Source organism: Syngnathus floridae, chromosome 19 (assembly GCF_059516105.1).
Source record: "Syngnathus floridae isolate MCC-2025c chromosome 19, RoL_Sflo_1.0, whole genome shotgun sequence".
NCBI classification, from domain to species: domain Eukaryota; kingdom Metazoa; phylum Chordata; class Actinopteri; order Syngnathiformes; family Syngnathidae; genus Syngnathus; species Syngnathus floridae.
Window position 1 is genome coordinate 2584104 of NC_142431.1, and position 16456 is coordinate 2600559.

Consider the following 16456-nt stretch of genomic DNA (forward strand, 5'->3'; position numbering starts at 1 on the left):
AAGTTGCAGGTTTATCTACCTGAAGGCAAGGATGGCGCGATACCACGGCTAGGGGGTGCTATAGTTCCATCAAAAATCTATTGCCATAGTAGTGACAAACGGAACAATGAAATGCTCTTCCACTAGATGGCAGTAGGTATAATTAACCTCTATGCAGTACTCACCTGCAAGACAGAACCAAATTGCTTGCTGGAAATTGAAAACCTCGACACAAGAACACATCAAGAACCAACTCTGGGGTCAAGGGTCAGTGCGTCATAGTGTCACTGTATGCTCGTTTCCTTCCCACTGCGCCGCAATTTGAATTTAATAATTCTGCTTGCAACAAGCAACATCTCAACTTGCTGTTGACTTTTTTCCCCCCCCTAAATAATTCAAGAAAAGTCCGCTAGAGGGCGCCAAATGATTACAATTTGGAATAACACTGCTCTACAAGTGCAAAATAATGTTTAACTGCTTGGTTTTGAGAAATAATGACGACCAAAAAATGCTTATTTGTGCATTATGGTGAGAAAACAAATCTACCAGAGGGAAAAACACATGACTAAGCTGAAGCAGTATTGACATAAAGTTAATATTTAGGGGAAAACATTAAGTTCATCATTGGACTATGTACACCACAGCATCATGCGTTCTAAAAGTTCATGTTACGGTTAGGTGGATAACCAAACGCTATACTGTTCACATGCTATCTTCGTACACGATAGCATGCACGTCTACCATATACATGATAATCTTTGACTTCTCTGAATGTCAGTGGTGTTTTATTAGGTTTGAAAAGTTTTACCACCCTCTGATAAAGTGGACGAGCAATCTTAGATCAGGAGAACATGGCCATTTATGACACAGCAGATACCCTGTGCATGACTCGCTTGTGTCTGGACTTTCAGCCAATGTTTGCCCTTTTGAGATTGACCAATAATTTGCTAACAGGCCTCAGGTACGTCAATTAGGTCATGAGAATAGACTAATATTTTACAGTTAGAGTGATTTGTAATGATTTAAGATGCAAAAACGGTTAATAGTGTGATTGGTTTACTGATTGAATCGCTGAGAGAAATGTAGCTTAGCGTTTGAGTGAGTTCCAGGGGCCTCCACCACCCGAAACCGCTTCGATACGAACTGTGTCGATCAATACATATATTGATATCATGACAAATATGCTTCCAGAATGAGAATGAAGTAGAAAAAAAAAACTGATCAGCCTTGAGTTAAAATGTTTGTTTGTTTGCTTGAACAGCAAATAAAGCCTTGGTAGAACCTTTGAATATTTGTCGATCAAAGTTCATTATCCGGCTAGTATTGAATTAGGGGGACTGTTTTCATGTTGAGTTAGTGGCAGTCGGAGCAGCAACAGAAGAGCAAGGTAAAATGTTGGCGGGACTAAAATTGTTTTATTTGTTATTGTCATATGTGACCGTGGGTTTTGAAAGTTGTTTTTTTAAATATGTGAGTTGATTGCGTGTGTGGGATAATTGTTTTTGCAATCTTATAATTCCTAATAATTCCATTAAAATTGCTTTGATTTTTTATTTCTTTTAAAACTTGACAGCAGATTGAATCCAACTAAATTAGTTTGAAACTGTTCGTCTTATAGTAGAAACAAGAATTTGACTCGCTGGACCCATCTTGGTCAAGCACGGACATTGAGTTCGAAAACCAAGCAAATAACTTAAACTCTGTGACTTGTCTTGATACGATCAAACAGTTGAGTGAGGGTAACGATTCTAGAAAATCTGTGTTGTAAGCTTTTGCTTCGAACAACGCGTATCCTTTCAAACCTTTTCCCTTTGGCCTTCCACACTGCAGGTCACAGTGGACTTTGAGCGTTCCTCCCAGTAAGTGTTCTATAAAAGACTCCCGAGGATCCGGACAACTCAGTCTCGTTTGAGTACTCGCACAAGTCTGAAGGGATTGAGCTTTTCGAGCCCATCATGAGGGACTCAAAGCTCTGCCTTCTGCTGATCCTCAGCACAACGGCCTTGGCTGGTGAGTATTTTCGTTCTTTGCTTGTTGCTTTCAATTTAGAGTGTTTAGTAATCTGAATTTTAAATTTAATTTTACGCATAGTGTTGTTAGTTCTGCAATCTAAACACATAATAATGCTATTAACAGTTTTTAAAATGTTACATTTATAACAATGCAATATTTTTTTACATTTTATTTGTATTATTTTATTTACATTTCATGTTTATAATAATCTAAACAAATAATAGTGCTATTAACAGTTTTCAAAATGTTAAATTTATAACAATGCAATATTTTTTATACATTTTATTTGTATTATTTTATTTAAAATTCTTTACATTTCATGTTTGTAATAAGAGTGCTATTAACAGTTTTTAAAACGTTAAATTCATAACAATGCAATATTTTTTGACATTTTATTTGTATTATTTTATTTAAATGTCTTTACATTACAGTGGATTAAAATATGTTTAAATATTCTTATGCATCTAAGCCACTTCTAACAATTTTTCTCTTTTAAAGTTGCACAAAATGAAGATCAGCCAAGTTGTCTGCGTAAGTTGCCCTGATTACTGTACAATTTTATCACACAACAACAATGAAGGTCTTACCAAGTTTTTTGTCCCCCTAGTGGCCAAAAGGTACAAGACTCTCCACAAGTACGAATACCAGTACGTAGCTGAATCTCTCAATGCTGTCAATGGAGCCTCAGAGGTCCAGAACGGACCCAGGGCAACATGCAAGGTACACTTTCATAACTTGGGGTGAAGCCGTGACAAAAAATTAACATGAGTCATGTGTCACAGGTTGAAATCGAAGTTCCCCAGACATGCAGCTTCATCGTCCGCACCACCGGCTGTGCCCTGAGTGAAGTCATTGACGTCGACGCAGATGGCAAGCCCACGTTCGCCGCTTCCCCCAGCTCGGATGCCTTCTCCGCCGAAATGGAAAGGTACCACGTATTTTCCAACGCACTCAACCGATATTGCGCAATAACACAAAAGTTGACCCAGATCTTTTATCTTTTAGATATCCTCTGAAGGTTGTGGTCGAAGGTGTCTATGATGTGAAACTGTACCCTGAGGAAGGTGAGACGACAACCACGCTGAACATCAAGAGAGGAATCATCTCAGCCCTGGCTGTTCCTTTGATGGAAGAGGACAAGAACAAGAACATGGTACAATCATATTTTAAAAAAGCAACAAGAGCGAGTAAGATTTATTTATCGCTTTTGCATTTTTAGCCAACAATCCACGGCACGTGCAAGACCTTCTACACCATCAATGCTCGAGAGGACATTGTAACTGACATCAGCCTGGACCGGGACTTGTCCACATGTGACCGATTTGTCCCAGTGAGAGATTACACCAGCCCCTTGGCGCTCATCTCTGGCATGGTAAGACAATCGAAAGATTTCCAATTGAAGGAATCTCTTGGTTACAAACGATTTCTTTTTTTAGCAATACCCTCTTTCCAAGCTGATCAGAAGCTCTCAGACCTGCAACTACAAGTTTGACAACGAGAAGAAGCACATGACCTCCGGCTCGTGCACAGAGAAGCACATCCTGATCCCGTTCTCCCACAAGTAAATCTGAAATTCCCTCAAAAAATATTTTCTGCCTTAATCTAGTTCCTAACACGACACTTAACAATTTCAGGGGTGAATTTGGAGTTAGAAATGTCGGGAAACAAGAACTGACCCTCGTGGAGGTTTCGACCTCAAACGACAGAGTCTTTGATCACGGTAAATCTACGATTTTAATTTCCACCTTCGAAATAAAACCTCTGATTTCTAAAATGATGGTGTGTCACAGGTGACAACGCCCAGGGTCTTCATATGGACACTGTGGAGCACAAGACCTTTTCCCAGGATAAAGACGCTTATCTGGATCTGCTGAGCGAGCTGGCCGAACTGCCAGAAACCGAAGGCGAGAAGAGGGCACACCTCTTCCAACAGATCGTCACCATGGTCCGCGGAATGAAGACGGAAACCCTGAACAGCGCCGTTCCCGAGGCTCTCGTCGTGTCTCGCGTCCTGACCTACCAAGTTCTGGCCCAGTGCGGAACTCCAGAGTGCAGCAGTGCCATCATGCAGATCCTCAGGAGCTTCCAGACCACGGCAGTTGAAGTTGACGCCACCGTTTTCGCTTTGGGACTCGTTTCCAATCCTTCCGCCTTGCTGATCAACGACATGCTTGAAATGGTCAAGTACAAGCCTAGCAAGCCCATCATGTACGGACTGAGCAATGTCGTCAAGAGGTAAGCTAGGCTAACTTTAGCTTATGGGATTCAAAGATACTAAACGTGTTTTTCTCGATTCCAGATTTTACAAAAGCGAAGGAGAAGTCATCCCTGAGATTCGCTCCGTCGCTGAGTTCTTGGCTGGTCATTTGGGCGACTGCACCGGAGATGAAGAAAACACTTTCCTGACATTGAGGGTAGCTAATTCCCCGAAACGGCTGGTTTTTAAATCTTCATTCGATAAAATACTAACTTTGTCGGTTTTAGGTTATTGGCAACATGGCTCCCGCTGTGGTGCCGGCGAGTCCCGCACTCAGAGCTTCAGTGATGCAATGTGTGAACCAACCAGAAGCTTCTCTGGCCGTGCAGCAAGCTGCCATCCAGGTTTACCGACTGACTCCCATCTCAGATGAGGTAAGTTCTGATGTTTAAAATGCTTTCAATCTCATCCTTACTAATTCGATTTTTTTTTTGTTATCACAGGCTAGAGAGATTCTCATCCAGGTGGTTTTGGACAACGGCAGCCCCGTGCAAAAGCGAATCGCCGCATATCTCGTGCTCATGAAGAACCCCATGCCGAGCGAGTTGGTCCGTTTGGCCGCCGCCTTGCCCACGGAGCAAGACACCCAATTCAAGAGCTTCGTGGTGTCCCACATTACCAACATCCTGTCTTCAACCGAGCCTAAAACCGAAGAGTAAGTTGTATTTTTTTGTCGTCATCGTCAAAGTCGAATTATATCTTTCTTCTCTCGTGAAGACTCAGACAAAAGATCCGTGACGCCATCCAGGACAATGAGATCGGACCCATCCTGAGCCCCACCAAGTTCTCACGGAACTACCAGATCGGTTCTCTCGAAGGAAACATGATCTTCGAAGGCACCAGCTACCTGCCCAAGGAAGCCATGTTGGAAATGACGCTTGACGCGTTCGGCTTTGACATTGACATGATGGAGGTAAAGATTCTGAGAAGAACATCGGAGTAAGTTTAAAGTTAACTCGTGGATCAATATTCCAGATCGGTATCGAGGGGAAAGGATTCGAACCGACAGTCGAGGCATTGTTTGGTAACGCCGGATTCTTCCCCGACACCGCCATGAAGACCATGTACTTCGTCTCAGATAACGTTCAGGCAGTCCGTGAAATCATCCAGCGCTTCATTCCTGCTTTGAAGGATGCTGAGATGAAGAGACAGGTATTTGATTTGACTCATCGATTGCATCAAACAATCCAAACTTCATCCAAACATCTGTGTTTTAGCTCTCGCAGAACTTGATCCAAGAAGTTGGACAGAACCTTAACATGTTGATGAAGAAACTGCAGGCCTCAAAGTCTCCAGAAGCCATGATGTATCTGAGATTGTTCGGAAACGAGCTGGGTTATCTTAAAACCACCGACATGGAAGCTCTGATCCGTTCTGCTGCCTTGATGGCTGAGAGCATGTTCAAGATGTTCCCCGCTGATGTAAGGAACCCAAATGAGCCTTGAGGAGAACCAAAACAAAATGTGTGATTTAAATCTGACTTGTATTTGCACAGATCTTGAAGGGGCTGATGACAAAGGCTGACAACACCATCTTCGCCCACTACATCTTCATGGACAACGACTTTTTCCTGCCAACTCTCACTGGTGTTCCTCTGAAATTCACATTGTCCGGAACCTTCTCCCCCGGTATCAAGGGTGGACTGAAGATCGCTCGTGATATGGTGAATATTTGCCAAATGTGTTTTTTGAGTCACGTTATCACTACTGAACATTTTTTGGTTCTTCTAACAGAGTGAAGTAGCTTTCATGCCCTCTGCTGGCATTGAGTTCAAAACCCACGTCGGTTCCTACATTCCCGAGTATCTCAGCTCTGGAATGGAGATGTACTCCAACTTCTTCCACGAGAGCGGCCTTCAGGCCAAGATCTCGATGAGACCTGACCACGTCAAGCTGACCATCCCTGCTCCAACGAGCCCGACCAAGCTCATCAAAATGACGTAAGATGGAGAAAAACAAGGTTAGAAGTGAAACATTATATTTGAACTCCTTCTGTGTTTAAAATTTAGAAACACGCTGGTGGCAGTGAACGACCTCAACGTGGTGCCTCTCACCCCAGTGGCGACAAAGAAAATCGATGTCAACAAATGCACCCCCGCCTTCGCTGGGATGAAATACTGCACTGCTCTTCAGTACATCGATGCTTACTCCCAAGAGACCGCTCCTTACTTTCCATTCACTGGTGACAGCAAGTGAGAAAACACACAAAACTACATTGTTTTAATTATTATTATTCATTTAATTTAATTTAATTTAATTTAATTTAATTTAATTTAATTTAATTTAATTTAATTTAATTTAATTTAATTTAATTTAATTTAATTTAATTTAGTTTAGTTTTGTTTTGTTTTGTTTTGTTTTGTTTTAGTTTAGTTTAGTTTAGTTTAGTTTAGTTTAGTTTAGTTTAGTTTAGTTTAGTTTAGTTTAGTTTAGTTTAGTTTAGTTTAGTTTAGTTTAGTTTTGTTTTGTTTTGTTTTAGTTTAGTTTAGTTTAGTTTAGTTTAGTTTAGTTTAGTTTAGTTTAGTTTAGTTTAGTTTAGTTTAGTTTAGTTTAGTTTAGTTTAGTTTAGTTTTGTTTTGTTTTGTTTTGTTTTGTTTTGTTTTGTTTTGTTTTGTTTTATTATTTATTATTCTATCTTAATTTATTTATTTTATTTTATTTTATTTGACTGATACTGTGAATTTTATTAGCTTTGTACTGGAGCTCCATCCTTATTTAATTTAATTTAATTTTTTTTAATTTTATTAGTTTTATTTAATTTAATTTAATTTTATTTTATTTGACTAATATTGTGAATTTTATTAGCTTTGCACTGGAGCTCCATCCTACCGGTGACGTCACTGAGTACACTGCCACTCTTGCCTACGAGCTGGAAGGAGACGAGGTCGACTCCGTCAAGTTTGTTCTGAAAGCTGAAGGTAACATCACACCAAATATTCTTCTCGGAAAATTTCATGACGTGATGTCTTGGATGGATAATAACAGGCGCGGAGCCCACGGAAGCCCGAGCAATCGTGAAATACAACAGAAAGAAGCACGTGCTCACCACTGACATCCAGATTCCGGACTATGACGTGGAAGCAGGATTGAGGATGGGTGTTATTGATGCCGATACCAACGGCAAACAAACCATCTATCTGGATCTTCTCAACGACAACATCCCTCAGCTTTCCCTCATTGGTCGAGCCAAGTAAGAATTATAGAGGAACTCATAGAGGAACAATTGTGTCGTGGAGATTTGACTGATTCTTTGGTGTTTCTTTCAGGCTTGAGATGATGAAGAAAGGGATGCTTCAAGTTCAGCTTCTGGTCCCCACACTCAGCCTTGATGCCTCAGTCACGGCTGACGTGGAGCGAGAGGACGAACTGGAAGTGAAACTCAAGAGTGACGTGAAGATCATGGATGCTGTGTCCAAGCAGGAGCTGGAAATGAAATACGGTAATATATTTTAAAATTTGAATATTCTTCTGCATGTCTTGAAATGTTTTTGTTCTCTGTTCTCCAGATGACAGCAAGGTCGAAGTTGAGTTCAAATCTGACATGAACACCAAGGTCACTTTTGTACCATTATCTGACATGGTTGAGAAGTACACACAAGAACTTCTTGACATGGAGGTGGGACAGACTGACATGAAGGTTGCTCACATCTTCAAGAAGTTTGGGGAGGTATGAGATCCAAGTCTTGTGGTTTAAAGGTGGATTTGTTTGGGGGAAATTAATCCGTTTGTCACTTAGGCTACAAACAACTACATGGAGAAGTATGGCGCTGAGATTCCGTATCTTCAGAACTTCAGATTTCCAGATATGCCTGAGATTTCCATGCCGGAGTCACTGTTCCTGAACACGTAAGTTTGAAATATTATTTGGTTCCTCCAAAATGTTCCAGATGTTTGACCTTTGTATTTTTAACAGTGAAACCAAGGCCGTCTACTACTTCAACAAAGACCGCTACACCATCACCTTCCCTCTCCCTCTTGGAGGAAAGTCAACCAAGGAGCTCAACTTCCCACCAGTTTTAACAACACCTCACCTGTCTCTGCCCAAGTTTGGAGTGGAGCTCGTCTCCATGGAGATCCCAATCCCAGAGATGTTTTTCCCCGAGAGCCTCACTTTCAGTGTTCCTCTCTTTGGCAAAGCTGAAGTTTCCACAGAGATGAAGAGCAACCTGTACGACATGGATGCCTCCATGGCAGCTGGCATAGACGTCGTGGATGCTCCAAGTTACTCCACCAAGTTTGACATCAAAGGAACTTCTCCATTTGAAATCCTCTCGGTCAAGATGCAAGGTATTTGGAATTTGTGAGATCATACGTGAAATGAGTTTTTTAATGACTCTGAATTTTGTTTTATGAAGGTTCTGGAATGGTGGCCGCCACCGATTCACTGAAGGCTGAGATGAAAGGTTCATTTTCCCACAAGTTCCTCGACTTCAGTGTCACTTTTGCAGAAGATATCCCCATCACCGATAAAATTTACCTCCAATCGTATACCAAGATTGACGCCACGAGCCCGTTGAGCCTGAACGTTGACATGGAGCACAAGTCTCTGACCGCGATTGACACTGAGAAGATCACCATCGATAGCAACTTGAAAGGAACATTCAAGGCTGGACCCATCAACGCCAAGACTGTTTCAACTCAGTCTTTCATGGTTACTCCATTCCAACCAAATGCCAAGATCGAATCTCTGGTTGAATTTGATTCCACTCTCGTTCGGGCTAAAAACCGAATCACGGCAACCTTGGATGATGGCGACTTGCTGGTCGTTTCCAACACCAATGTCTTTGAAGACACCTTGACGCATACTGCTGAGCTTTCTTTCACAGACAGTAAACTGTCTCTGAAGTGCCATTCAGGTGCTCTTGCTCTTGGTATGAAGCTCAACAACAAGGTCGAAGCATCTGCTGGCGCCGGAAAACTAGCTCTCCGAGTGGAAACGAATGGCGATCGCTTTGAAGATCAGATCTACTCTCTTCTCACTTCCTCTCTTGATGTCAACGGTCTGAGTGTGAACAGCGATGCCCTCATCAAGCTGCTTCAGAACACGGCCACGCACAAAGCTTCCTTGACCTTGGACAAGAACGGCTTGACCACAAGTGGATCAAACACTCTTCAGAGTCCTCTGTCTTTGGAGAACACCTTCAACGCTGGCCTGGGCTTCACAAAAGCAACTCTGGCCATGACGAACAAGGCTGCGTTGTTCGACTTCAAGTTTGATAACGCCAACGATGTGACCATGACGATTTCTAGCCTTACCTTAAATTCCAAGGCTAAAGCCCAAGCTAGCGGGTACGCCTCTTACAAACACGATGTTGCCGTTGACCTGACACCCTACACGGCATTCGCCAAGGTCAACAACGACCTGAAGCTTCTCAGCGCTAACGTCATCAATGACGCTCAGTTCCAGTTAGGGTCTTACAAGATGGCCGTGACGGGAACCCTGAAAACGACCTACGATGAGTCGGAGATCAAACACAGCTATCAGATTAACTACGCTGATATGTCCGCCAACGCAAAATGCAGCACAACCGGAAATCTTTTCGGAACCCACATGAGCCATTCCTCAGAGCTTGACGTTATCGGTCTGGGCGCTAAGTTTAGCAACCAAGCTCGTTTCAACTCGCAGCTTTTGCGATTCGACCATACCCTCCATTCCAGCGTCGTTCCTTTCGACTTCAACCTTGACGCCATTTTCAATGCCGACGGAGACGTGGTGATGTACGGAAAGCATAGCGCCCAGCTCTACGGGAAGTTCCTCATGAGGGCACAACCCTTTGCTTTTGCTAGCTCACATGAATGCAGAGCCTCAGTCAGCCAGGCACTTGACAACGGCGTTTCTCTGGAGACAACGTTGGACAACAAGATGGATGCCGTTCTTTCTACCAATGAACAGAAGGCCATGGTTAGTCTTAAATCAAAAATCAACAATCATGCCTTTAATCAAGATATGAATGTTTACAACACGGCTGAAGGAACCGGCATGGGATTCTCTTCTAACATCCTCACCAACATCATCAACACGCAATCCCCAGACAACCAGGAATTTGGTGTCTCAGGTTTCCTCAAGTATGACAAGAACACCAACTGTCACATCATTCAGTTGCCTCTGTTGGAAAATGTGCCTTTCTTCGTGGAAGGTATCAAAGACACCATCGTCCAAATTGCAGAAATGATCCAGGACTACATCAAGAACGAGGAGATCGTGGAAAAACTTGAAGCGATTCCTCAGCGAGTCGGCGAGTTTGTTGCTCAACTTGACATCCAAGGCAAAGCCGTTCAGTTGAAAGATTACTTCAGTGATCTGGCCCCAAAATATCTGATTGCCATGGAAGATTTGGATGCTGCTTTCCGAAACATGAGATCTAATTTTGAGACAGTCATCAATGACGTCACCTTTTTCCTTCAACGCTATTATACCATGATGGAGAAGATCATTACTGATAGCAAACTATCTGAAACCATCACGACAAACATCGAGGAACTGGTGAATGCCATCAATGATAGGTATGACATTAAGGGAATGCTTCTGTATCTTATTGACACCATGAGGACGATGATCCGGGAGATTGACTTGGAACAATTGAGAGGCACCAGTGTGGAATTCCTGCAGAATCTCGAGAATGAATACCGATTCCTCACCGATCTGAATCATTTGCTGAATTTTATCCATCGCATAGTTGAGGCATTTGATATTACGACCTACATTGCCGACCTGAAGGACTTTGTTGCATTCGTGGACATGAATGAGATCATCACTGATTTGAGCCAGGCTACAATTAAGGCATTCAATGAGATAAGCCAACAGATTCAGGATCTCAACATCTTTGACAGAATCAACACATTATCCGCCAACATAAGAGAGTTCATCGTGAAGCTTGAAGTGGACAAAAAGGCCCAAGTCGTTTTGGAAAAACTAGTGGAGGTCCTAAAGCAGTTTAAGATCGAAGAGACCATCAACACAGTCGGCAGGATGGTCAGGGACGCCGAGATCCTGGCTAAATTCCAGCGCTTCTCCCAGATGGTAATTGACTACATGAAATCCAACCAAGTTAAGGACATGATTCAAGACCTCAAGTCCTTTATTGAGTCAATCATGCAGAAGATGACATCACTGGATTATAATGACTACGTGGATTACGTTAATGGAGTCACCGCAGGCTACACGGTTTATGTTAATGGTCTCATCCAGGCTCTTGAAATCCCCATGAAATTTGAAGCTGTCAAAGATTTCGCCAATGTCGTTTTAACCTCAGTCAAAGGATCTGTGGATCGTCTGAAGGAAATCCGAGTTGCAGAAATGATTTCATCTGTGAAAGAACTGATGGACCCGACGGCTATGTTGGAAGATATTAAGAGAGTTTTCGAATATGTCAAAGAAGAAGTTGCAAAACTCGACATCCAAGGTGAGGTTGCATCATTCCTGAGGTTCGTGAGCAGGAGATACAGGAGAACCATGGCCAATGTCATTCGCATGTGCAGTGATATGATCGAAAGTATGAAGTCAGTCTTCCCAGACCAGAAGATCATCGGTGAGATTCAGCAAATCTTTGATGGTCTGACGAGCGAACTGAAGAAGTGCGAGCTGAACACTCCGTCCTTCACCCTTCCGCTCACCGACCTCGTGGTTCCATCCATGAAGTTCAACATGGAGAAACTCCAGAAGTTTGACATTCCCACACAGCTGGATATCCCCGAGTTCACCATCCTGCGCTTCCATACTATCAAAGCCACCACCATTTCCTTTGATGACATCAAGCAAAAAATCATGGAAATGATTGATTTCATCTTGAATATCAATTACAAAATGATTGACATCGATGCTTTCTTTGGAGACCTCAACCTGAGCTTCTTGCCTTCCATGCCTGAGATCGACTTCTCCAAAATCACTCTTCCCGAGATCTCCGTCCCAACTCTCCCACACTTCCCTGTAGATAAGCTTGTGGAGTCTCTCTCGCTTCCTGACATGACACTTCCAACCATCCCAAGTGAAATTATCATCCCTTGCTTTGGCAAACTCTCAGGCGAGCTCCGATTTAATACTCCCATCTACACTTTGAAGACATCTGCTGAGTTCCAAAACTCCACCGAGAAAATCACGACACCTCAATTCAAAGCCATCATCAGTTCTCAAGGCACATCGCCCATCTTGGAAATCCTGAATTACAAAATCGACTCCACCGCTCAAGTCGCTCTTCCAAAAATGAGCCGTGTTGTACTCGCCGAGACCTTCAAGATCAACCATCGTGCTCTTGCTGTTGACCACCAAGCCTCTGTAGCGCTCTACGGTTTCTCCGGCCAGGCCCAAGCCAAGACTGGAGTGAAAGTAAACACTCCCATCTACAACGCGGACATTGCAAACATTGCTTTTATCGCGATGGAAGAAGGGACGACCGCTTCTCTCGAGACTAAGTACAAACACGTTGTGGACCTCCCAGTCGTCAATGTCAACAATGATGCCACCATGAACCAGAAAGCGATCATCCGCCAAGAGGGCTTCACCTTCACTTTGACCGTTGACAATGTCGGCAAGTCCGTTGCTCAGGAGGCTGACCACACCAGCAACCTGTTTTTCTCGCTCAGCCCGAGCTTGGCCACGCTGACCTTCTCCGGCAACACCGACTCCAAAGCCTTGACGATGAAACAGCAGCTAACATCTGAAGCGAGCCCTCTGCTCTACAAGTTTAATATCCTCAATGAGTTGAAGGCTCCGATTATTAAGAACAGCGTGATCTCCGCTTCTGGACATGTCAACTTTAATAACATGAAGGCTGAGCTGAAAGCAAACCATGACACGGAATTGACCGGCATGGTGAGAGGAATCTTCTCCAACGGCATGCACGTTGTCGCCCATCCTTACGAGTTTAACGCTGACATCCAAAACAAAATCAGTAGCAGGGTTACAATCTCCGGAGCGCCCACTGCTAAGTTTGACTTCCAGAACGATTATTCTACCACCCTGACACCCCAAAACCAGAAGATGAACACAATCTATATGGCTCGTCTCAATCAAGGTGCGATGACCTACAACTTCACCGCTGACAACAACAGAAACGAGGCTGGTGTCTTCTACGCCATGGACGGTAATGTCAATCTGGACTTCCTCACGACCCCCATTCGCATTCCTGGCATGGAAATCCCCTTGGTTGACATCCGTACCCCGGAGATAAGTGACGTGAACTTGTACGAGCTGATGGGACTGAAACGCCTCCTGGTTTCTACCGAGCAAAACGTCAACCTAGATGCCAAGATTGTTTACCAGAAAAAGCAGGCTGCTCCCATCGCTGTTATAATGAACGTCATCGAGATCCCCCCTGTGGGTGACCTGATCACAGAGCTGTCCTTCAAGTCTGCCGTCATCAACGTGAACGCCAATACCGGACTTTACGCAGGAGATGATCTTGTATTCCGTCTGGGAGCTACAACTGCCTCCGTGTTTGAGAGCTTGAAAGCCAAACTCGATGGTACCACCAGCCTGACCACCAAGAGAGGAATCAAGTTGGCCAATTCCATATCCCTGGAGAATCGACACATTGAAGGTACTCATGACAGCACCTTCAGTGTGAGTATGGAGACTCTGGAAGCCGCTACCTCCGTGGCCACCGTCGGACGGATTTCTCTGCCGATACTGAGCTTGGAAGTGAACCAGAATCTGGTTGCCGACACCAAATCCAAAGCCAAGGCTCACTCCACGATGAACATCAAGAGTGATTTCAACATTCCCGTCATCAAGGCTGTCGGAAAAGCAAGCACCGAATACAGCCTGAAGCTGGAGAGAACCGCTGAAGACATTTCCGTTGAGGCTTTCACGAAGGGGAACATGGACAGCACGGTGCTTGATGACTACGTTGTCCTGGGAGTCCTGGATAGCGACGTAAACCTGTTCCTGATTAATGGCCTGCGCTCCACCTCCAAGGTCATCGCTGATGTCAAGCTTAACCGTGGCACCACCAAAGTGATCAACTTTGATTTGAGCGACAATCTGTCTTTCCAAGGCTCCTTCAGTCGCATCTACGCGATGCTGAAGCACACGAGCAATAACGAGATCAACCTGTTCGGGTTCAACACCAACGGGAAGCATTTTGCTCAAGCTACCTTAGATATGGCACCAGTCTCGTCTTTGACTGCTGATTTTGAGATCAATCTGACCCAGCCAAGCACATTGGGTGATTTCACCATCTTGGAAAAAGCTGTGGCTGATGTCACGATGGCCAAACAGAAGATCTCCACCAACGGGAAGTTCATCAGCCCACTGTACACCTCAAATTTCGATGTAGTCCTGGAAGGAGATGCTCCAGTCTTCAAAGGCACATTTAAATCTTCTGCCACCTCCACTTATGTCATCTTGGATTATGATATGGATGGTGAGTTGACGACAATCCTTTCCTAAGATGTATATTTTCAAATACTGAATTCCACCAAACTTTTCACCCTCAGCTTCCTCAACTGTGAACTTTGAGAACGCTGACGTGAACATGGTGAACAAGCTCGCCCTGAAACATGCCGACGTCAACGTGGATGCCAACCATGTCATTGACCAAGGCGCAAGGTGAGATGATCTCATACTTTCTTCTCAAGAGTTCATTTTTAAAATGTCTTCTCTTTTTTTCAGTGTTTCTCGCCAGACCCTCAATGTAGACATCACCAGCCCAACGTTCACTGACGTCAACCTCCGCTATGCTGCTCGCAGAGATGTTCTTAGCGCCTCGCTATCTGCTCCATCTGTTGGCTTTCTGGGCTTGCAGATGAACGGCAAGATGCCATCTCAATTTAACGCAAGAGTCTACGGCCGTTATCCTGTGAGTCGACTTAACCTGACGGTTTTACAAATTGAAAAAATCGTTTTCGCTGATGTCTTTCGCATTCTTTTTGACAGGCCGCACCAGAGGCTGATGTTGACATCTTCGTCATCAAATCATCTCCCAAGGACGACAATAGAATCCAAATTGTGTACAACACAAAGGCACCTAGAATGATGCTCTCTGAACTGAAGCGGCGACTCCCTTCCATCATCTCTACCTTCACCGAGTTCCTTCGCAAGTATCAGATCACGACCAACATGGAGAAGTTGAAGAATGTTGTCGTTGACCGCATGGTCGATATCTACGACGCCGCCATCCACTACGATATCCAGATGAGCCAACTGTCAGTCTTCTTCAGAAACACCATCGTCCAGTACCAGCAAACCATCAAGGTTGTCACTGATGCTATCGTCAGGTTCTTGAGGGAAACCAAGTTCAAACTACCCGGGTCTGACGAAATGACCACTCTTCCTGAAGTCCTGAAGAAGGTCACCACGAGCATTGCGATCACTCTGGACAAACTGATCCAGATGATTTATCAGAACATGGAGATATACTACAACTCATTCGTTGAGAAAATCAGCACCGTGAAAGTTTCCATGCCATTGGGTGATGTCGCTACTTTGGGTCAGATCTTTGAAGATGTGAAAATGTATGTTAACAATACCATGAATGGACTAGTGGCCTCTTTGAAGAATATGGAGAGTTTTGAAACAATGCTGGAGAAAATGAGTGAGACCCAGGCGGCCATTGTTGCTAAATCTCTGGAGTTTGTCGACTCAATCAAGTCTGACTATTTAGATGAAGTGTTCTTCCAAATCAATGACATCTATCGCAGTATTGTGATGGCCATGAAGGATGTTTTTGACAAGATCTCCGCCTTTGATATGGAGCACCTCACCTACGCATCTGATTCCATTTTTGATATGTTCATTGAGGCAGTCGATCAAATCAACGCAACACTTTTTGATCGCCTGACCCAAGCGTCACCCGATGCTCAGGTGAAACTCGCAAATGGAAGGCTTGAAATTGACCTCCCCTTTACTTACCAAGTTTAAGGAACCAACTGAGGTCTGAACCAGCATAAAACACTCCCACCTGTTTGGAAGGAGTATTGCCACTTTGATTGCTATCCATATTTATGACATCAAATGTAGAACAGTTTTCAAAGATCTCGTTGAATCTGTTGCCCATGTAACATTTACATACTCATGCAATAAATTTGTCAATAAAGTATATTAAAATGAACTTTCAATGTTTAATGTTTTGTTTACATATGAAACACTTGCACAAAAGCAGTTTCTAAAACTCTTAGCTTGCTTAATTATTATTATTATTATTATTATTTTTAATAATTACTTGAAAGGGACATTTTGTGGTTTTAGTGACACCTAGTGGTAAGCTAATAG

General features: G+C 43.5%; 1 protein-coding gene across 1 annotated transcript; it reads left to right on the forward strand.

The window, feature by feature from the left end:
- Positions 1-1283: 1283 nt before the first annotated feature.
- Positions 1284-16295, forward strand: apobb.1 (apolipoprotein Bb, tandem duplicate 1). Its single transcript, XM_088361513.1, has 29 exons — positions 1284-1366; positions 1810-1989; positions 2491-2523; positions 2600-2712; positions 2775-2920; positions 2998-3145; positions 3212-3364; positions 3429-3553; positions 3627-3712; positions 3783-4227; positions 4292-4406; positions 4477-4623; positions 4693-4904; positions 4967-5162; positions 5225-5401; positions 5467-5670; positions 5745-5912; positions 5983-6188; positions 6258-6440; positions 7054-7166; positions 7234-7438; positions 7515-7687; positions 7755-7915; positions 7985-8094; positions 8162-8535; positions 8604-14609; positions 14683-14794; positions 14858-15044; positions 15122-16295. The coding sequence occupies exons 2-29, from the start codon at positions 1935-1937 to the stop codon at positions 16103-16105; spliced, it is 11337 nt and encodes a 3778-aa protein (XP_088217639.1). The 5' UTR covers positions 1284-1366; positions 1810-1934; the 3' UTR covers positions 16106-16295.
- The last annotated feature ends 161 nt before the right edge of the window (positions 16296-16456 follow it).

Excerpts from the sequence above, each read along its gene's own strand:
- apobb.1 (XM_088361513.1), top strand. The coding sequence starts at position 1,935 with ATGAGGGACTCAAAGCTCTGCCTTCTGCTGATCCTCAGCACAACGGCC. Across the intron at positions 7,916-7,984 it reads TCTTCAAGAAGTTTGGGGAG|GCTACAAACAACTACATGGA; the intron begins GTATGAGATCCA and ends TTTGTCACTTAG. Across the intron at positions 8,536-8,603 it reads CCTCTCGGTCAAGATGCAAG|GTTCTGGAATGGTGGCCGCC; the intron begins GTATTTGGAATT and ends TGTTTTATGAAG.